Here is a 23,015-nt window from a genome sequence, read left to right as displayed (position 1 = left end):
GTTTCTACAAAAAATTTTACTTGATTGATATTGGTTGGCCATATTTCGACTGAATATTTTTTGTTTCATATTCCATTGGATACCAGCACCAGCACAAATGTTTTAACCAGTGAGCACTCACGCTGTTGTACCTTGTAAAACACTAAGAAATTTCATTATCGTTTTTTTTTTGCAAAGACATTTATCAGTGCCAAACTGTCTCGTTTTTCTCAGATTAACTTATCTCAAGTTATAATCATTTTTGTACAGCGACAGACCCCAATCGCGACAATAAAATTCATAATTGTTTGTAAATGGAACATTCTGTATGGAAAGTTCTACAAAACAACATTGTTAAACATATCTCGTGATCTCGATTATCTTAAAAAAATTGTTCAGAAGCTCTTTTGCTAGCCAGTGCCTTTAGGTAGCGCCATGATGCATGTTAATTATTCAATTCGCTATATATTAGGATCCTTATTTTTTTAGAAGGTCTTCAATAAAGTTGCTCACGAGATCGAAACCTAGTACATCAAATAGAACGGGATTCGGCCACTAGTGAGCGCTAGTAAACATGCCTTTTTGTTCCTTCTACTGTATCTCAAGTTCCTGAAATTATATCCCAGAATAGTGAATGTCTACGGAGAGAATATATAAGTGATATTCCAAAAATAAGCTCACTATATTGTCAAACCTATCGTTTTATCTTATTCGACTAAACTGTGTAATCATGTTAACAGTGACCACATACGCTCTCGGACCGATAAGTCGATATTCCCTGTCAGTACAGTGTAACAATATAAAGTTATCTTGCGCGTTGACGGCTTCGGCATTGTATTCTTTTGTGTGTGCACGCACGTTTACCGTTATTCGGCCAGCAGAGCGTTGAAGCTGCAATGTTTCTTTTCTTGAATGCCTCCTGGATACCGTTATACATGTTAAGTACCACAATAATATTACATTCCCCATCCTTGTGTACCTTGTGTACCCACCCTCCGAAACCGGGCCGTTTATAGCATTTTCCCGGGTCAAAGACAAAAAAAGTTTAAATTTATTGTAGAGTTCTTGAGTTCTGACAGAATGATATTCGATCGTGACAGAAATATGGAAAACTCGCCCTGACAAGCTTCTGATGGTGGTAAAAAGTTTGAACCAGGTATATGATGGAGTATAGAGTATATGTACCAGCAAATCGGGTTGAATGTGACGGGGTCGTGTCCGATTCGAGTTTGATTTGAGCGGATCTGCTGACGCAGGGGGTGGCTGTTTTTAAGACTCCATGCTCCAGCCAGTGAAGAAATAGGACTGCAAACAATTGCATTCAGCAGTAGTCAAGGGAAGAGGACATATGTCAACTCAGACTCCTATCGGGTGACTTTCGTCGGGTTTGCTCTAACCCTCTCTTGTTTGACAAGGTTCGTCTACCTGGTCGCCTTTTTGTGCCGCGGGTCATGAGCTGCACTAATTACAAACAACTGCGACACACAGCCTCCTATTGTAGCAGTAAGGCTCATTGTTGGAAGTGCGGTGGGAGTTATGTGGATGATTCCTGTGTAAGGGATGTCGAAAAGTGTTTCCATTGTGGGGGAAATCCACATAATCTTCCGACATATCCTGCATACAAATTTCTCCATGCCGAGGACTGAATGACTGGCATGATTAAAATATGCCAATTGGGCAGGGGGTGTCGTGGGTCTAACCCTTGTTGTGTTAAGCGAATCTCTGACATAGTGGACGTTTGTTTTTTCGCAAATCGTGGGATTCAAATGATAGTCATATCCCTAATACCCATTTCAGGGTTCGCTATAGGCGATTATAAGCCAACGTACTTGATATCTTCTAGTTCTTGTACAATAAGTGATGATGATGGAATGTGTAGTGTCGAGTATAGTTAGAAAAGCACAAAATAATCTTCGGCATAAATGTACAGCAACTATGAATCTATCCTGCCTATTGCAGGAAGGAAAAGTTTCCATAGCTTTAGTTCAAGAATCGTATTTTCATAAAGACACTTCTATGTTGGACAGCCACTTAACTGTGTCTTCGTAGCTTTCAACAAATATGACATAACGAATTCACGTGAAATACCTCGTGCACGTATACTTTCGAGTAGTGCTCTTGTATTATATCCGACCTCATAACCCGCGATATTTGTGCTGTCTGCCTGTTGATAACATAAACAAGAAATATGTCTATTGTTCGGCATATTTGCCGCATAATGAACCATCACCTTCTGTTAATTTCAAAAGGATTGTATCATACTGTAGCACAAAAAAGGTTTTCCCTCATAAACGGTGGTGATGCAAATGCCCACCAAATAATTTGGGGCAGTTCAGATATCAATTTGAGAGATACCAATGGAATCTTAAGTAGTACAAATCTGCACATTCTTAATGTTGGAAATCGCCCACCGTTTGCACAAGTTTGCAAAGAACAGGTGTTAGATGTAACTCTCTGCTCTGATGGTATGACACATTAGTTGGCAATCATAAGTACATCGTCTTTGATCATTAAAACGTCTCGTTATTATATCGTCACATATCGTCATCCCCAATCTACGAACTGGGACCGCTACGAAGGGGGCTTGGCGACAAGGTTTCATGGGTATCTTCCGACGATTGAATCTCCAAGTGACTTAGATGAGGTCGTGAATAAAACAAACGCACTCATAGTAGCAGCATATTAAGAGGTTTGTCCGCTTCGAGTTATGCATGCTTCTAGAAACACCTTGATGGAATAACGAACTTGTTCAAAAAAGTTATGTAGAAGAGCTTGGAATCGCAGACGCAGCGACGGGTCGGCGGCATTTAAGCTGGCTCGCAAAGTATACAGAAAGGCCCTTCGATCCTCTGAGCGAAGTGCACAAATGTCTCAAGTCTCAACGAGCTACTATACTCAAACAAGTTACATTCGAAATCGAAAGACTCATGTTCGATTAGAAGTGCTAATGATGAATACTCGTCTGATTAAGATGTAGTACTCAACTGTCTTTTTGACACAGACTTTTCAGGGTGTATGGAGCCGTCACCGACGACTATCCCTGAATTCGTTTCAAGTGGTTCTGATTCTTGGACATTTGCTCGCAAATTTTCTCGATATTGAAGATGCTTTTGACAAAGTGTCTTTCGAATCCATTTGGAAGCTGCACGAGGTCATGAAGTACCTTCATATATCACGAACTGGATACATGCAATGCTTAGCAACCGACATCTGTGCTCATCGTTAAGACAATTAGAGATAAGGAAACTGAGTATCTGCGGATGTCCTCAAAATGGTATATTGTCACTACTCCTATGGAACCTTATCACCGATGGCTTGTTGAGGAAAGTTAATGAGCTTGGGTTGCCGACATATGGTTTCGCCTATGATTATCATATAATGATCACTGGTATTTGCATTGACACACTTTTTGATTTGATGTAACAAGCCTTATATGTTGTTGAGCAATGGTGTCTTCATGTTGGACTATTAGTTAATACAAAAATAAAACATCAACGGTGCTTTTCACGAACGAAGGATTACAACCGGAGCTCGTCCGTCGCAGTTTTTGACTCTGAAATCATCGTCGCAGATCAAGTTAAGTACGTTGGGGTAATTCTTGACTCAAAAACCTAATTGGACAGCTCACATCAATTTCAGAATTAAGAGAGTTTGCATGGCCTTCGGCCAATGTAGGCAGGAGTTCGGCAAATCTTGGGGACTCAAATCCAAGAACATTTAATTATTAGACCTTGTGTGGTGACAGAAGGAAGAGGTCATGAAAATCCAATCAAAGTAAAATCATCTTCAGAAGATGGTCTTGATGGCGATTACCGGTGCGTTCTCGACAACACCTACGGCTGCTCTAGAGGTACTCTATATGTTTTTTCTTGTGCATACCGTCTCAAGGTTACTGGGCTCTGGAACAGTAACCCAATAGATCGTGCAACTAGCCACACAAGACTGTTGCTCCAAATGGTTACTTGGGATGATTATAAACACTCGCTTCCAATGACCTTGCACTTACTAGTTTTCCTTATAATACTTTTATTGTGAGAATTCCTCCTCGCGAAGAATGGCTTTCTGGCTGAATAGAGCGTCAAATTGAAAAAAAAACCTAGTTTGTTATTCTGACGGTTCCTTGTTGGAGGACCGAGTCGGTGTTGATGTCTATTGTCGTGAAATGAGATTAAACCAAACTGAATCGCTTGATAGTTACTGTGCCGAATTCCAAGCAGAAATCTTCGCGATTCTGTGTGGCGTTCAATCGACATTTCAACAGGGAATTTGCGTTTAAAGAATCTATTTGTGCGCTGACAGTCAGGCTGGCCTGTAAGCACTTATTTCGGCAGATTCGAGATCTAAATTAGTAATCACTTGTCGAACTCAAATCGAAGAACTTGACATTTCAAATGCTATCTACCTTCTGTGGATACCCGGTCATTTCGGTAGTCAGGGCACTGACTGGACATTGCAAACTTAATTATGACATGGCTACTATTCAGCGTGTTGAGTATTATTCATGTCATCTTTGTGAATCCGATTACGGAACTTCGTGTAATTTAATATGTAACTACCGTGCAGTAATGCAATTGCGTATCCGGATTTTTGGTTCTCCATACATAGATGAACCTATGTACAGAGAGCTGAAACTCAAGGATATGCTATTGTTCCTGTGGTAAAGAGCTGTAGAGTTTGCTGGGATGTTCTTAGAATCAAGTCGATTCTAGAGTGATGTCGTTCTATTATCTCAATATCGCTTCGGGGGTGTTGAAATATCCGCTCATCGAGAAGTGTCTTTAACTCCCTTGGGAGTGAAGAATACTTCCATATTGTCTATGTTTTCTGTGTCGTTATTTTCTGGATTCCTAACCTTACCTCTTCGTCAATCACTTTCATCAGGAAAGTCACGAAAAGACAAATCACGGCAAGGTAAAAATCTGCGATGAATATGGGGAACGTACCATTTGAGCCAGTCGCTACTGATTCCTTATTCCCTACAGAACGTTAAGGTGTTTTTTGTAGAAAATGCTAGAGAAGTTCTAGGAAATGCTAGAAATGATTACTATGTTTATTATTCTCCATTTGCTACGAACATTTTTGTCCTCTGTAAATAGTGGCTAAAGATTAGGTTTGACTTATGCACATGAATGATATCATGAAATATTTCAATAAACGTTGTGTAATATAGATACACAAATATGTAAAAGATATGTACCATTCGTTTTATGGAAATTTCTTAAGGCGGTCTTCTGGTTTTTTACGTATTTGGAATCTTTACGATACTACAAATGTGCCTGATGAAAGATTTGATTAAAATCTGTTGGTTTACGAGATATGGGGCGCCATTCATGGCGACTTTCGGTCCTTTCGTTAGTGTTGCCAAACTTCTGTCTAAAATATTCAGAATATCTGGTGCTTATGAGTTTTCATTTATTCTGCAGGAGTGTCGTTATGGCTTGACACGAGCTTTTTGGGAAAAACATTTTTTTATTTTTCACAAACAGCTCGTGCTAACAATTATAGAAATATAGCTTTTTCTAGTTTCAACCACCCGAACCGAAGAACGCTTGCCACAAAGTCGGGTGCAATTTTTTTGCGAAGTTGAGGTAACAGGCATTTCAAGTTCAAAATTGTACATAAATAAACTCATTGAAAATTTAAAAAAAAAATCACGTTAAAATATCTTGCGTAGTTTCTTTACAATCCATCCTCGGAAAAAACGCTCGTGTTTACAACCAGAAGACCTCTTTAACTATTTATCCGCTAATGCGAAAAAAGCCCAACACTTCGGGGGTAGAGCAATGGACGAATTGTGAATGGCATTTCGTACAATAAACGAATGAATGGCGATAGCATAACTGAAGTAATTCGATCAACTTTTTCCAGAGTTCAGGTCATATTTGTACTATCGACTAGCAACTGCGAACGACAACTTACGGTACGGCCTGGTTCTGCTGTTGGGCACTATGTCTGAGGGTGTTCTCAATGTTGTTATCCGAGTACAGTCCGATCGGTGAGTTGAATTGCTTGTGCACAATCTGTAGAGATAAAAGTTTGAATTTCATTTCGAGACAAAAAAACGGTCTGAGAATAAAAAAGTTGCCTTTAAAAATATAGTATATTTGCTGAAAGCGAAAGTGAACAAGAACGTAGATATCAAAGTTTACAACGTGAAAAGAACAGATAAAAGAAACATCGCTTAAATAAACACGGTTTTTTGGATCATAAGACCAACACACAGAAACAAACACACTGTTTAGGAACGGAAGCAAAGGTGAAAATTTGAATCGGAAAACTCAACCGAAAAGTAGTAGTATTCTCCACGCTCGTAGTTCGGTGGATTGCTTCGAAATGATAGCATAATGTAGATAGTCTAAAGTGTCGATGAGATGTAGAATAAATAAGCTTGATTTTTTGTTTTTACGAAAAGGCTAAAACTGCGTGAATAGTCAACAAAAATCAAAAACGAAATCGCAACATTGTTGAAAACAAAGAAAAAACCTTTGGACCGCTGGGAGGCTCTTCTCCTATAACTCGCTGAATCATTGTTTCGGCAACCTAGATTGTGGAAATAATCGTACGATAGTTGTTGGTGGGAGGTGGGGAAATTCCAGAAAAAGATTGGAAAAAAGAGGTTGTATTAGTTTCAACAGGTTCGACGGTGGGTGAAGTTGGTGGGAGGGTGGGTCTGTATTTCGATTTTCCACTAGACGGTGTTTATTTTCTGTGGTGAAAGGAACTGGGAGATTACCTTCTGTTTCATCAGTGTGTCAGTGAAGTCATGTAGTGGTGGTGCACGCATTGCTGGATTTGGGTGATGTCTGAGGTAGGATTCTGTTGGTAGAACATCCTTTTTCGGTACCTTGGCACCGGGTAGGACTAGCGGTGTCGTGCGGTATGGCTGGAATGGGATTGAGTAAAGAAAAAGAAAAAAAACACAAAACACAAAAAGATTTTTAATTCACACGCCTGTTCTCGCTTCAAGTCACACTCGGTTGTGATTTTGTGGTGACGGAGTTTGTTTTTGTCGGAGATGGTGTGATGATGGTTATTTCTCGAGGATTCGTTCTGGAATGTTGTTTCCTCCTGCTGGCAACTAAAATAACCACTCACTTGAACAGACTATTGACAGTGATCTCGGGAGTGGTATCGGTTGAGTTGCGAGGAATGGTCGCGAAGCGAATCGTGGTGTTTTATTTTTTGCAACAGGCGCGATATTTGTTTAAAATATCGTCGTTATGTAATTTTCTTCAGCTACAAAAATAGATTGTTCAAAAAACACGCGAATGCTTGTTAAGCTAGTGTATGTACGGGTTCGTTCGGCGTGTAGGAGGGTCTAAATATTATTTTCCATCGTGACTAGAATTTTTCTCCAAACTTTCTCTATCATGTTAACCATTTTTTCTTTGCTATATTGAATGAATAAATTATTTGCGTACGGAATCACAAACGGTTGGTTATATCTAAGGGCCTAGTTAAGTATCTTTTGAAAACTTTCAAGCTTTGATATCCGACCATTTCCTAAACTCAAAAATGCAATCGAAAGATGCTAACAGCGATCTTGAGCACGCATATGTTTACGATGTTTTGCATAAATCCCGCCATCAGTCAGCATTTAATTTTACCTCCATAAATCTCAACGCACATATTATAAAATCACTGATTAAAAAATAAACATCTCGTCCCGCCACCGCCAGCCAAGGTCACACGCGTTTTTTGCGGGAAAACTCTAGTCAATTCTAAAATAAACCACAGTAGAGAAATGAAAATTTATGCTGCGAGGATCAAGCAAGTGTCTTGAAAGATCGGTGTCAAAGTCGTTACCCTTGGTGGGTAAATGACGAAACACGTGTGTCATTAAACTGACGTAGATAGTGAGACTTGTGACGAGATAGGCGAGTGCCTATAGTGAAAATTTAACTTACAAAAAAATCCCTAACAAACTAATTCAGACCGCCTTGAAATGCTAATCGCCATCACGGTTTGAATCATGCCGGGCATTTGAATGCTGCGTTAAAATCGCGTGAACGTGGTTCGTTGAGTCGGGTTTTGTTTTCTCATTTCACGGTGGAAAAATAAACAAAGATTTGATTCCGGATCCATGCCACATCCACTAGCATGGCTAGCATTTTCCAATCGTTGCCAAATTCGTCTTCTGCTAGATCGGACCTCGTCGATGGATGGATTCATTAGTGCGTAAATTGCTTGTTTATTCGTAGAGTTTTCCCTTTTTGTAAACAGGTGCTTCACGGTGTGTAGAATCTAGAAGTATTTTCGTTTTGATATGCTATGCTTCTTACACTTTTCTTAAATGTAATGAAAGTATACATGTTTTGAGAAGCCATGGAAATCCCCATTTGTACACGCAAATATTAAATCGAAAAATATTTGTGATGTAGGTATATAGAAATAATTTTGAAAGAATTTTAATAATTAATCTCTTTATTAAGCTTCGAACGGGTTAATATTGTCTTCTTGTATTATCTTTGACTTTATTGCTGGTTAAAAACTGCACCAGTCACGAGTGAACGGTTTCATTATGCAATAAAAATATACAACAGTGCATAAAAGTGATTTTGCTCTCCTTGGTAAACATTTTTTTTTTAATAAAATGTTTGGTCTTTATTTACATTACGTAATGCCTCCGGTTTGGTTGAATGGCCTCATGCGCCATCTATTCAAAAAAGGTCACAAACTCGAGAGTAATAACTACCGAGGCATAAATCAAACTAATTTCTTTATTTGACCAACCAAAAAAATAATCCACTGGGCATTTAATGTGCATGGGGAATACGCATGGTCTTGTCTGAGTGAAATGATGACTGTTGAATCATGCGGGAGGGTTGGAAATTGTCAGTGAGAAGAATCGGAGGCTAGTTACAAATTTACAGCAGTCATCTCAGCACGAAGAACATATGTTTCATTGTCATATTCATTGGCTTATTTTTAGTCCAATAAATCAATTAAATTAATTGTTCTCATTGTATGGAATACTTTCATATGCTTTGAATTAGTGCATGCACTATAGTATTGGTAGTCATGTTAACCATATTACTTCATGAGGGTAAATAAATTCTAGATTGATTAGTGACGTAAAAGGTGACAAGTTAGTTTCTTTTCGTTCTTATTGTCTCCAATCTTGTTCTAGTAATTAGCGTAAAAATTTGCGTTATCGGTTATATATTTGACATACAAAGCTAGTTGTTTTAGGTATTTCGGTAGAGTTTATTTTATACCATTTAAAATGCGCTTCAGTTACCTTAAACACGCGCGTGAATAATGATAATACAATAATCGGCACCTTTTTCAATTGTTCGCAGAGAAAGTAACCAATATGCAATCATCATTTTATTTGCTATGTAAATACCCAAAGTTTGTACACGATAAATAAAACTTGCATTACGAAATCTTCAATAACATAGGTATTACCATATTTAGTTCGACAAATGTCTCGAAACACTAAAGGTAATTTTTTTCATGATATTGTATTATTTTCGAAATGTCTTTCGCCCGAATAAAGAAACAAGGAATAATAAAATTGTTCACATACCGTTTGATTCAATTAAACATAAGCAACACTCCCGGCTGTCGGCAGTCCGGGGCCGAGCATTTCAAAATAATTCAATAAACGATAAATCTATCATAAATTCTCGGCAGCCGGCTGCCCAGAGCAATAAACACATGATTACACTTCTGAGAGTTGCATAGATCGTATCACTTATCAAGATGAATCCAGATTTGTGTATCTCCTACATGCTAACTCCTTCCCGGGACAAGCACGGAGATGCAGAGGTATACACGATCTCCATAACAAAGTTTGCTACACTAACATTCCTTACCTTCCCCGATGAGTGTAAGGACGTGGCCGGCACCGTTAGAATTCTCAAAACGTGAACATTGAGACTGGATAGCTCCCAGGCCCCATTCGTTGATTCTCTATGCGATTGCGCTTGTTCTGGTCAATCACGGAGTAACAACAACGAATTGTACCGTCATCATAATCATGCTCATCCTTATTAAACCATTTTGAATTTTCTCTCCTTTTTTCTGTTTTGTCCATTTGTTAATTTTTTCTCAATTATTTCGTCTTTGTATTATCTTAATTTCCATTTTTATCTATGCTCGTTTTCTTGCTCTCTATTTTTCCAATTTATACCATTCTAACCGACCATTTTTAACAATTTCTCTTAGTCAGTCAAGTTAACAAACTAACGAAACCTTATATTTTCAAGTGCTTTAATTAGAACTTTGACAGACCAGAATATTTTTCTTTGCACAGACGCATTCCGGACTTCTAGACTCGCAAAACCTAAACCTGAGTGGTAATAAAAGGGTTCTATTAAGGTTCCAGTTGGCCAAATCTTTTAATGATTCTCATTCTTATTTAATTATTCAATGGATTCTTTTTTTGACGTAAGTGCCAATATATTATTTAAGACGTGGTATCCAATGGGGAAAACGTATCCATTAGCTCTGTCCACCGAGATCCGATGGGTAATGAACTGAAATTAGACATATTATTTGCTATGCAAAAACCAGCAAATAATCTAGTCGCAGTTACTGGACAGAGCATTTTAAATATACTTATTGTTATGTGCATCAATAATTGCAGAATTCCTACCGGTACTTCGAAATCTTTCGCTATAAGCTTTCCGAAAGTATTCTGTTTCCATAAACACGGTACAGACCACTTTTGTCATTTTTGTAGTTTGCAATACACACACAAATATATAACGCGATCACTAAATTGCATACAAAATCCAATGACCCAAACGCGTTTATTCAGATGCGAACATTAGAACACACTCCCGACTGAGCGTACGATTGTCGACTGGGTCAAGTCTTTTCAAACGTAGAACAAGGAAGCTGTACGAGCTACAGTATAAGAAATCCTATTAGATGGACGATGAAACTCATGTAAAGTTAATTTTGAACATGTCGCAGGCAAAACATTTAAGAGAGGTATAAATAATATCTGTAACATAGTGATTTGGCAAGCCATCTGCACTAGCGGAAGGGAGGAACTCTAAGGTTTTCATCATTGTAGCGACTATAAGCAGACAGTTTTACAGAGAGTAGTGTCTTCTGAAGAGAATTTTGATCATCATTCAATCATAAGTTCCAACCGCAACACATAAAGTTAGAAATGTTTTCAGCGAAAAAAAAAGAATGTTTGAAAAGGTTTAAAAAACAAACAATTATTCGAACCAATGGTAAAACTGATGGAAATCACAGTTCTCGATTAAGAATACCTATCTGTGATAGGTGCAGTTAGATGATAGTGGATCATAATTTAAAAATTCATTAACTCAAGATTTCAATAAAAAGTCATGTTAGGTGTTGGTCAGGGGCGCAGTTGAATAGAATCATTTCGAATTTCTCAGGGCTTGCGAAGTTTTTTAGCAATATATCGCTGTAGGGTCACAAATTACCATACAATTCGTGTAAAAATCGAACAAATTGGCTGGTGAGTACGTAATTATGTGTTTTGTTAAAAAATTGAGTTCGAAAACAATATTTTACAAATTAGTGTCCTGGCAATGCCAACACAAAAAATCAGTTCTCCCCTCAATACACGAATACTGGCAATACTGAAACCTTTAAGGCCTGATCTATTACTGCGATTGTAATCATTAAGTCCTGTTTCCCTAACCCTGAACAGTTATCATGTTCGAATCCACGAATTTTTGCATCCATTTTGCAGTAATGTAACCCATCCTTAACCCCTTATCCAGTATTTTAGAACTAGTCATGAGTGGCCAACATGTTTAAAATATAGTTATGGCCGCCTAACGACCTAATTCTGTAAAACCAATAAATTTTATTTCCTATGGAAAGCCAGATTTTGCCGGTCTATTTTCTACTTCTGAGAGCAAAGTGAACTGCATCTCTCGATCTAGTATCTCGAAGGCAAAAGAAACATTGTATATATTTTTGCCGCCATGAGTAAACTTGACGAAAAGGCGCTGCTCCGATCCAACGCCGCGGTCGTTAATTTTAAATTTTTAAATCTGTACAATTAAGTTTTCGTGAAGGGGAATACTTTCTGATGGTGAAAATGGAGCTTAGGCTTACGGAAGTTGTCTATCTTCAGTATCATTATTTCAGCAACGCAGTACTTATATCCTATATCAACATACTAGTTCAGTTAAAAGTTTCGTTTTGTTGAACAACTTGCGTGATTGAAAGTGATAGCGCTGGAATTAATATTCCTGTATGTATGGAAAATGACAATATAGAGGTAAGGCAACACGACCTATCACTGTTTATCCCTTTTGAGCTAATTGCTAAATGCATGTAGCAATACGTAGAAGTACACGTTACACATGATACTTGGAGAAACTTTTTTTCGGATATTTCTCACGGCTTTTTTGTGCTCAGGATGCGGGTCGAAAGACTTATTCCAAAACATACGGAACTATTATCAAACAAACCATGTTTTGCATCCATGAGGGGTAAATTCCTATGTACAAGTACTGCAAGCAGACAACACACTATGGACAACCTTGCGCGGAAAATTGCCTACTCATCTACGACAAACCAATCCAAAGTTGAGTGTTTAATACCAATACCAGAACCACAAACTATTTCAGCCGTTCACGCTATAATGCAAATTGCAAAAGCACCCCACAATCAGCTGTAAGAAACATCGGAGAATACGTTAATAACAATGACGACGGGTTTACAGCCGGGTAACCCGTTAAGTGTAAGAACATCTGATGACGGGTATTAAAACTATTATGCCCTTGACAAGAGAGAAATACATGATCCTCATGCTGCAGTGGGCTAATAGACAAATGTTTCTTCGCCGCTAAAGAAGGTCTTCGCGGGCTATAGAATATGCGTTCACGAAATCCAACGGATAATCAATAATATTTGTTTTTATTTAAATCTCAAAATATTGTAAATATATCAAAGACCCACTGTTTTGTCAAGCTCCGGCCTAGACTTGTGTCAAATAAATGAGTTAAAAAAATCGTCCCAATGTTGACCACGACAATTTTTACCGTGTTTTGAGGTTTGAAACAGATACTATTGATGTGCTACTTATTCAACATGACGCCCCAATTAAGTAACACTTACTTATTGTGAAGTTGTTAGTTATTTAGTCTCAGATTTTTTCACGAATTCAGGAAAAGAAATATTCCGGATTTTCAATAAACAAACTTGAATCTTTAAACTGATCATCGTCAATTTCTTTAAAATCAAAATGTGTTAGAATATGACTATTCAATCCATTTCTACTTTTGTTAGAATACGATTTTTTTTCAGAAAGGGAGTATTCTCGGAAAAATGATAAAAAACAATTTTGGGAAATGATGATTCAAAGGAACTGTTGAAGTGTTTCCAATTTGATTGATTATAATGAGCCTGATCTTCAACGGCATTTTATTACATGCTTATATGAGCTTTATATTTCGGCTTTTCAAGTAGTAGGGTTTCGCATTGAAAAAAAACTTCAGTTGTAATTACTACGTCATTTCCCAAAACCATGCGCGGACATTTTGCAATAGTCATAGACTGTCTGTATTATTTAATCGTACTGTTTCCGCAGCGAATAATTGTAGCATTCAATCCAGGTACTTCCATACGCGTCCCAAGCGGATAGTGTGATTTATTCATCCGTCGTCAGCTATCTATCACTTGTTGAAGGATGATTTATTTTCCCGCTCACGTATGACGCAAAACTATGATCCGATCGGAAAATTCGGGTACAACTCAATTATAAGCGTGCCACTGATGAGTTGTTAATTTAGATAAAAAGTTGTATGATTGACATAGCCTATTATCACTTTCAACGTCCAGTTTTCCCGTCACCGAATTAACCTTGAGCTGAACCTTAAAAATTCGTCATCTTTTTCGACGGAGAAGACGTACCATTCATCACACCATCTCGATTGAACGAAAAAAAATGGATGCTTACTTGGAAGGAAATCTGTGCTTCGTCGTAATTTTCATTTCTGTTGGCAAAATTTATGAAGGATGGAGATCGATTATGTTGCTGATACATAGTAGCCATTGTTTGAAAAGATTTTCCAAAATGTTTTGGCAAGTGTCACTAGTTCCACCACCACCACTTTTTCCCTGTGCAAATTCAACCAAATTTCCAGCAGGTTTTCCACCCACACTTTTTCTAGCAAAGTTACTTTTCGCCGAATATTTGTTCCCCCCGGAGGGAAGTCGTATCACTGGTTAAACCGTTTCGTAACAAATCCCGAAAGCAACTGACCAACAGACTGCAAATTTTTCCGCGCAAGCAATCTGGCCACTGGTCGAAATGGTGGTAGTAGTCGAGATTTCACCTTATACTCACTAAAAATATCGGGAAAAAAATCTGTGACTAAGCCGTAAAATGTGGAGACTTTCAGGACAAGTGAGAGCCGACAGCTGGGGGGGTGGGACGTGGAAAGAAAAATATGGTTGTTGCGGAAAATACACCACCGCATCGGTACCTTTTACACACATATTGAATGCGTGGGTACAGAATCGCGGAAAATGTGAAGATTTCCCCACCCTAGGCCATTACCGGTCAATTTGTGGGGGTAGGCACATGTATAAGTAAACAGTATTACAATTACAGAACCAGCACGTATGTTTACGTCTCATCCAAGTTGCTCTATTCGTAATTTTGTAGAATTCTTTCGGGGTAGCCAGCTGTCATAGGAGGCGAGTGAGAGTTATTCATTCAGCTCAATTCTTTGAATTTTATTATAACTAAAAAAACCATTCCAATCCATGAAAGTTGCCATGTCGTGAAAATTGTGCCATGGTACGTTGAATCGTTACCCTATGTCCTTCTGAACTTGCAAGATCAGTCAGCTCGTGAGCAATTGAACCAGATTCTTGAATTTGGATTCCGTTTTATGACAACAATAATATTTAAGGAAGGTCATTGCGCAAAGTCTCATCGGATCAAAGTAAAACGGTGGTGGTTTTCTTGTTATTTGCGAGAGATTCAGTGTCTGATCTAAGTGAAAGAGATGCGGATTTACTTTGTTCCCAATTCATTCGGAGACACAAATATTTGAAAACATGCTCTACAAATAAAACTAGCGACAACTACGGCCAACTTGAATATCAGTTTCTTACAAAAAGCTGAAAAATAAATCGAAGTGGATAGTTTTCAAACGGAATCAAATGCCTGCAAAGGCTGAACAGTAAATCCAATCAAATAACTCGAACTTTATTTTTTCGTTTTGCTCGTACTTCGTATGTTCTCTTTAAAACTAACTTGGAAAAGCAGAAAAAACCAACAAACGAAGTCCCTGAACTTATTACTTTTAGGTTTTTACAATATTTATAATGTCAACTGTAGTAGACTCAGTTTTTAATATCTCTCAGAGAAGTAGAATCTGTTGTACCTCATACTTGGAGAAACTTCTTCCCAGGGTGTTCCAAACGGTGTTCTTGTGGTGAGGATGCAAATGAAGTAAAAAAAGTCTTATTCGCTCCTTCTTGCCTATAAATCTCAAAACTCACGGAACTAATATTAAACAAATTACGCTATGCACCGATGATCAATAATTAGCTGGCGTGAATAACAAAAAAGGATTAAATGACCCCCATGACGCAGTAGGCGAGCAGACAAATGTTTCCCTGTCTCGAAAGAAAATCTTCGTGCGCAATACAAAATAGCGTGCACGAGATCCAACTAATCATTGGATCTCGTACACGCTACTTTGTATCCTATTTGGTTTTATTTATATTTTTAAATATTACGTAACATATCAAAGATCCACGGCTCCGTTAAGCTACCGCTATGAGCCGTGTTGAAAAAACGAACCATATTTCTTTTCGAATTTCAACCTCAAATTTGATACAATTACTTTTAAATTTAGGGGGGGGGGGGGCTCTTAAGACAGTGGGGGTAATTTGGACCCCCTCGATTTCTCAGAAAATCGCAAGACTTTCTGACTGTCGTACATGTTTGTGGAACCGCTATTCTCAAACAATAATTTTGAGAGCTGAATTTAATTCTTCGTTTTATTTAGCAAGGACACTGCAACCTACATTTACTTGAATTAGTTCGTAATTTGAGATTTAGTTCGTAAAAAAAAGTTTGCTCCACATTCTTATTAAAATTCGTTGGTTGATAACCCTAACATTATGGGTATTTTTGGAATAGGCTTGACAAGTAGATGATGAAAATGGACAATTTGAACCTTTTTGAAATCCAAGATGGCGATTTCCGGTTGAGAAATATTCACGATAGCCCTAACAACATGCTTATTTTAGAAGTGGGCTTGAAAAGAAGATGATGAAAATGGACAATTGAAACCTTCACGATGACCCTAACAATTTGGGAATTTAACCGAAATTCGCCATTTTAAGTTTAAAAATAGCTTCAGATATCGATTTTGTCATGTTCTAGACAACTCCATGCCGAAAATACCCATATAGTTGAGGTTTCAGAAAATCTATCTAAACTGTAAGTCACTATCTTGGATTACAAAATAGACATCGATTCCCGTCATACGCTCGTCAATTCGATTCCAAAAATACCTATATTGTTGAGGTTATAGAGAATTAATTTAAACCGGAAGTGGCCATCTTGGATTTCAAAATGACTTCAGACATCCATTTCCGTCATTAACTCATTAAGCCCATTCCGAAAATACCCAACTTTTATTAGTAACAGTTAGCTAAGAATATGTATAATTGTATACAACTTCTTAGTCAAACTTTTTTACGAACTTGGTTCGCAAAAAAAAAGAGTTCGTTATTTTGAATTTAGTTCGTGAAAAAAGTTACTTAAATCGAATATTACTTAAAAAGCGTTCGTAAATGGAGGTTTCAGTGTACAACGTGTTTCATCTTTTTGCCATCCTCAAAACAAAAATCATTATAATGGTAAAACCGTGGTTAAAGCAACAAATAAAAGTGAAAAAAAAATAAAAGGTGTTTTGGAAAGCTTGAGGCTCCTATTTTATGGAATGGTTTTTATTTATGTGAAACCACAGATATTTTCAAGAGGCTTACCACTTACGCGCGATTTGAGCGTATGGGGCTATTCAAATCCCCTATTTCATCAACCACCGTTCAACGGCTTGCAGCTGCACACACCATTGGACGCGCCACAGCAAAGAAAAAAAAAATATGCGCCAATCGACAGGTGTGACTAACTAGATTAAGTTTTTGCAATGCAATTTTTTTTTTTTGCTTCTCTTATAAATATTTCATAGGTAAACTACAATAATTCTATTGTAAAAAATTGAATAAAATGACGGTATGAATTTCCCCGTAGGGTGGTCGGAATTACCCTTACATTGTAAAAGGATAGAAAAACACAGATGCTTGCAAATCATCGCTTAGTGCTGCCATGGAGTGGTGCAAATGAATCTTTTATGGCACTAAAATGTTACCGAGGTTTCCAACTAACAATTAGGACCTTTAACCGGTAAATATTTCCTAAAAGGGCGATTTGCTTAAGTAGGCCCGAATAGCTTCGGGTTCCCCTATATGAAATCTAATAATAGAAAAGTCGAGCTTTTTAAATTTTATGTGAGATTATGCCATTGAGAGCGTTGTTTATAAACAATGGGCATGAGAGCCTAATCTGCGAATAGGTCGTTCAATTAAGGAACTTAACCCTATTGTTATCATACTAAACAAATGTAGACTTTATTATAGGATTCTATGTTTACTATATTCCGTATATGATGTAACTGAAAAGAGGTCGTTTCGGTATCGGCGATACACATTTTATTTTTCAACAAGCGCATCTTTTTAAGTTTTAAAATCTTCTGCAGTGTAGAAACTCAGCATCGACAACTCTTCATAGTCAAATATTTCGATCTACACAATCTTCATCGGAAGAATTGGAATAATGATCCTGTTTTTGACCTTGGATGCGCAAAAGGGGGTGATGATTGAACCCTTCATGAGTGTTTTGCACTACTTAGCTGAACTTTGAGTTCAGTTACTTCGAGATCGGTTCCTGGTTCTCATTTAGGACTAAGGATAAGAAGGTTCTCAGGACTACTGTGCAGTAGTGTAACCGCTTAGGTCAAGTTGGTCGGCATTTCTGGATCAGTTGACAACGGGTGCAGCAGACCTGAGCAAGTTAGGCCTACCACGATGGTTGGACAGCGAGCAAGATTCTGCAGCTATGAAGAAGAACACACCCAACATGACAGAAGAAGTGTGAGAGCACAATCTCTCCCGAACCTGATGGTTGTCCCTGATGGTAGGTGAAGATATGGGGAAACAGGTTTAGTCGGTAAGCTACTGCAAAAAAACAGTAATAATCCGACTTTTCAACGAGTCAACAGACAATATTGTATCCTGAGGATTCCCTCAAGCAAAAAATAAGAGCATTGCCCCAATTTGTTGAGCTGAGTCGATTGGTGTACAAGACTCCGGCCTCCAAATTTTGACAAAGATCTTCATAATTTAAGGTTTTACTTTATGAGAATAGTAGAATCGAAAAATGGTATCATTTTCAGTATTCTGTTGGACCAGGATGGGAATCAGAAAGCTGAATATATTGGCTCGATTGGAACGTTCCCAATGTTATTCGGAGATTTGTGCCTTGCCATGTCGTCTCATTACTTTCCTGATGGGAAGGGAAGGGGAGATGAAAGAAAAAGTAGGGAAATTGAAAATGACAAAACAATATCACCACAACACAAAACAGTTGCCATCGTGGATTCTTCACTCTCGAAAGAATAATGAACCCTACTTTTAAAGCCTATAGCTCTTTAATACACTGGGTTAGGAAAATTAGCTTATTATTGAGTTGAGCTCCCCTCTACATAGGCTCAGCTATGTCTGGAGAATCAAAAGTTCGGATACGCAATTGCAGTACTTCAGGGTACGACGCCGCCGGTGGTTGAGTGGTAAGCGCAACTCATTCCAGTTGGTCTGGATTCAATCCCAGCCGAGGTCGTTGAGATTTTTCTGAGGTGAAAAAATATGTGGTCACGTCTTCCTTCGGAAGGGAAGTAAAGCCGTTGGTCCCCGGTCCATGAGTTGATGAATCGATATCTAATCCAGATAATGGAGTCACTTCTCTAGTCGAGCTAATGGAGTTTCCTCAACATGCCATCGGTGACAAAATTCAGCAGAAGTGGCGACAGCACAAAATCTTGATGACATCTGCAGACACACAGTTTATTTATCTCTACTTGTCTTAACGATGAGCCCATATATCGGTTGATAAGCATTGCGTATATCTAGTTCGTGATATATGAAGGTACTCCATTGCTTCATACTGCTTCTAAAATTGATTGCACCTTCAATGTCACGAAAAACTTCAGCTTGATCGCTGTTACGAAAAAGCTTTTTCAAGGTTGTAGACAACATTGTGTAACAGGGTTGTAGTTGACATTCCACCCTGGCATAGATGTTGCATTGCATGCAGTGGGTGCTCGGCCAAGCTAACATCGCAAACTCTTTACTAATTTGAGAAGTAATAAGGTCAGACTGATCTGTCTGAAGCTCTTTGCCTCCTCATAGATAACACGGCCACCTTTGGGAATGAACTTTAGTTATTTCACGCCACACTTTGCTAAGAGTACATACCCAAGAATTAAAATAACCTGAAAGAAACTGAGGATCAGTCTTTGGTGATGGCTTCATACAACCTGGAAAGTGTTTGTCGAAAAAACAGTTGAGTACTACATCTTCGTCAGACGAGTATTCACCAGTAGCAGTTCTAATCGAACTGACATGAAAGTCTTTCGATTTCAGTAACTTATTTGATCTATTAGCCTCGTTGAGACCTATGACATTTGTGTAGAGGTTTTGCCCGCCACTTCGCTCGGAAGATCGAAGGGCTTTCTGCATACTTTGCGTGCCGACTTAAATGTCTCGACCCGTCTCTGCGTCTGCGACTTCAAACTCTTCTAACAAGTTCGACATTCCACGAAGTGGTTCCTCTAGAAGCACGCATAACTCGTAGTGGATAAGCCTCTTGGTATAATGCTACTAGAAAAGTGTTTATTTTATCCATGAACTCATGCAAGTCACTTAGAGATTCAATCATTTGGAAATACCCATGAAACCTAGTTGTCAAGCCTTCATCGATGAGATCCCAGCTCATAGATTTGGAATTACGATCGGTGACGATATCTAGCGAGACGTTAAAATGATCAAAGGCGATGTAGTTATGATCAGATACTGACGCTTTGAGCTCGTTTAGTACGAGTCAGTTTGCCAACTCATGCGTAATACCGTCAGAGCAGAGAGTTATATCTAACACTCCTTCTTTGCCAGATCATTCAAATGTTGGGCGATTTCCTGCATGAATGCAGAATTTGCACTGATCATTCACTGTTCTTTGTTTTAGTTTTTCCCAGTGTGCTCTGAGCATTTACGGCGAACCATCGTGGAAAATCGTTGAACGCATACTCTGAAATAATTCTTGTCATTGTTTTGATACGAGACCTTTGCAATTTGAGTGAATGAAAAGCAAATATACACTCTTCGAAAAAATGAAAATTGCATTTGACGTAAACAACGTAGCGTCGTACCGTTCTGTCTGATAACAGGACTTTACATGCTGTCATAGGTAAAATTAAATATTGTGACTCTTTTGATGTAAAACTCAGACTGAATGACTTAAGGAAAGCCTAACAGATTTTCAGTGGTGATCTTACGTGGCTTTTCTTTTGTCGGTTCTCACGTTAAAGAGAGACATGTCTGTCTTTACCAGGAGGCATGTTGTGGACTTGAGTGATTCGTAGTTATGCTGCCTAAGCTCGACTCCCACCAACAGAAGAAAGTTATGCCCGTAAGGTATTAAACCTGTTCTAATTACCCTGCCACTTCTAGTTTTCCGATCTGTATACTTCACATCCTTGCTCTCACTTGAGTACTATGGCTCTAAATTTTCATAACTTTCCCTACCCAGTAACCTCTATCTAATTGAATGTCGTTAAAATGTAAAAAGAAAATGTGGCTACATTTAGTCGAAATAAAAAAAATCTAAATACCGTTTGATGTATCACAAGGTAGCCAACCCGAGTGTTAGTTTTTCATAATTTCTGTCAATGATATCGTTAGACCTAGTAATCAGTTTTTTCATTTTCAGTAAGACACTTGTTACCGCCATTGTATTCGATAATGCTTCGAACGCAAAAAAATGTCACTTTTTGGACGCGTATCGAGCCATCAGCGTACCATTTAAAAATATGTACGAAGTTTGGTGCTTCTCGAACAATCTGGAATTATTCCACGATAATCCATGCAATGTGTCAACCTTCAGTGACAATTTCGGCAATAACAAGAATGTCCCAGCGTGTTTAAATTTCGCCAGCATCTGATTTCAAAGAACACTCGGTCTACCAGGCGGAAAAAAATTTCCCCTCACCAATCGATCGCCCACGTAGGTGAAATACGCACACTCACTGTTGTACAAATGGGCGGCGGACAACCATCGTCATCCGGCGACTTTTGGCGACCGTTGCACGGGCAGCTGGCCAACTCGACGCAAAAGGCTAAATTTTGCATTCGGCATTTGTTTATACACAGAATTACTCCGCTGATGTCTCTCTGCTTCCCGGTCCCGATAGAAGGGGTTCCATATTTTTCGTATTTCATGGGTGATCCGAATATTTTTTTTTGTTTTGAAAAATGATTGCGAAATTTGTAATAAATTTTCTGACAGTCTTTCACATTGAATTTATAAGGGAAATTGCAGTGTGAAATGTTCAATTCGGATATACAAGCGCCACACGAAGAGCTTGTACAAACAGTCAATCCAATAGTATGACCTCATTTATTATGTTGCGGCGTCCAATGCTAAATTTAACTCCGCGAAAAACGCGACAAGTTGATGTCAAACGACGACTGCGTGGCAATAGATATATCTATATTTATTTATCAATTATATCGTTGACTGTTGCACGAGGAACATGAACGGTGATAGTCGGATGGAAACCTGGCTGTCACAAGTGTGGTTGAAAGATGGAAAATAACAATTTTGTATTTTTAGATTTATAAACAGGTTCTTTTCCTGTCGTTTGTGCGTATACCGTGTCTATGTCATTGTGAAGGAACACCAGATTTGCAGTATTCTTCTTCGTTTTCAAATGCTAAACTCAGTTTCACCAAAATATTCGAAGCGTTTTCATAAATTTTTAGTATTTTAAATAAATCTTGTATAATGATTATTCGCTGTTTTTGTTTATTTTACTAGTGCCTGTCTTTTATAAGATAGTTGTTGTATTTTTGAACCCTAACCAAGAAAAATCCGGTTTCCATCTCCCTATATCCAAACGCTAAATAAATTAAAATGAAATCTTTTAAATTTTAATGCGAATTTTGCGGAAAATATTAGAATTTTGGTGGCTTCATTAGTGACAGTAATCACAAAATTCGCAAAACCTAAATGTAGACTATAGATCAATTTCACATTCAATTTTTTAGCGAGTCTTGCTAATATTTTTTCTTCTAAGAAGTGAACTTGAAAACGATTTGCCATTCAACTTCACTCTGTATCACCTTAGAATAAAATTTAATTCCATTTCATTCAAAACCACTTCGAAATGTGTTCTATTTTCGCCGTTCCTATTTTTGTCTCGCCTTTGGCACGATACTGCAGGGTGCTTATATAGGTGAGCATTGCAGTAGCGCCAAACTGAATGCCCTTGAAGCACGGTCATCAAGAGTCCTACCGTACGAGGGATCGGGACTGTGAGACTAGTGATTGAAGCTGTGTGGTCTCGAACTGCATATATGTTAGTACTCGCCGTCAGCCAGCAAGACAGACAGAGGGCCCCCCGTGTTCACGTTATTTTCGAAACGTGTTGAACCGTGACAAGAGAATTTTGTCACGCACACGTGCCCAGGATTCTTCACATCGAATTCAAGCCATTGAAGGTCGGCCCCGTAAATTGAGCGTTTGTTTTGTTTGCGTTTTCACTATCACTATTCAGAGAGGAGATTGGCCGAAGGAAAGTCGACGGCAGAAATTGGCCATGCAGGTGTCGTTAAGCTTCGTTGAGCGTGTAAATATCGGTGGCAATTAAAAACTGAGCGGTGTTTCAAATGTAAATGGTTTTTTGGCGAGAGTCGTAAGATCAGCTTATACATCTTTGCAGTGACGTAGT

At 38.3% G+C, this 23,015-nt stretch overlaps 1 protein-coding gene across 7 annotated transcripts in view; it reads right to left on the bottom strand.

The window, feature by feature from the left end:
- Window positions 1–23,015, bottom strand: part of LOC131693261 (PDZ and LIM domain protein 3) — a 115,533-nt gene that overhangs the window by 5,931 nt on the left and 86,587 nt on the right. For 3 of the 7 annotated variants that reach the window (XM_058980955.1, XM_058980956.1, XM_058980954.1), the window contains exons 4-6: window positions 6,713–6,862; window positions 6,463–6,519; window positions 5,899–5,999 (exon numbers count right to left, since the gene is read on the bottom strand). In XM_058980955.1, the coding sequence (XP_058836938.1) occupies window positions 5,899–5,999; window positions 6,463–6,519; window positions 6,713–6,862 (308 nt within the window). The remainder of the gene's footprint in view (window positions 1–5,898; window positions 6,000–6,462; window positions 6,520–6,712; window positions 6,863–23,015) is intronic. The other 4 variants (XM_058980958.1, XM_058980957.1, XM_058980960.1 and 1 more) reach the window with 2 other exon arrangements.

The sequence above is a fragment of the Topomyia yanbarensis genome, chromosome 3, assembly GCF_030247195.1.
Source record: "Topomyia yanbarensis strain Yona2022 chromosome 3, ASM3024719v1, whole genome shotgun sequence".
Lineage (NCBI taxonomy): Eukaryota > Metazoa > Arthropoda > Insecta > Diptera > Culicidae > Topomyia > Topomyia yanbarensis.
Note: the sequence above shows the minus strand (reverse complement) of the source record. Positions and strands in the feature narration are given on the sequence as shown.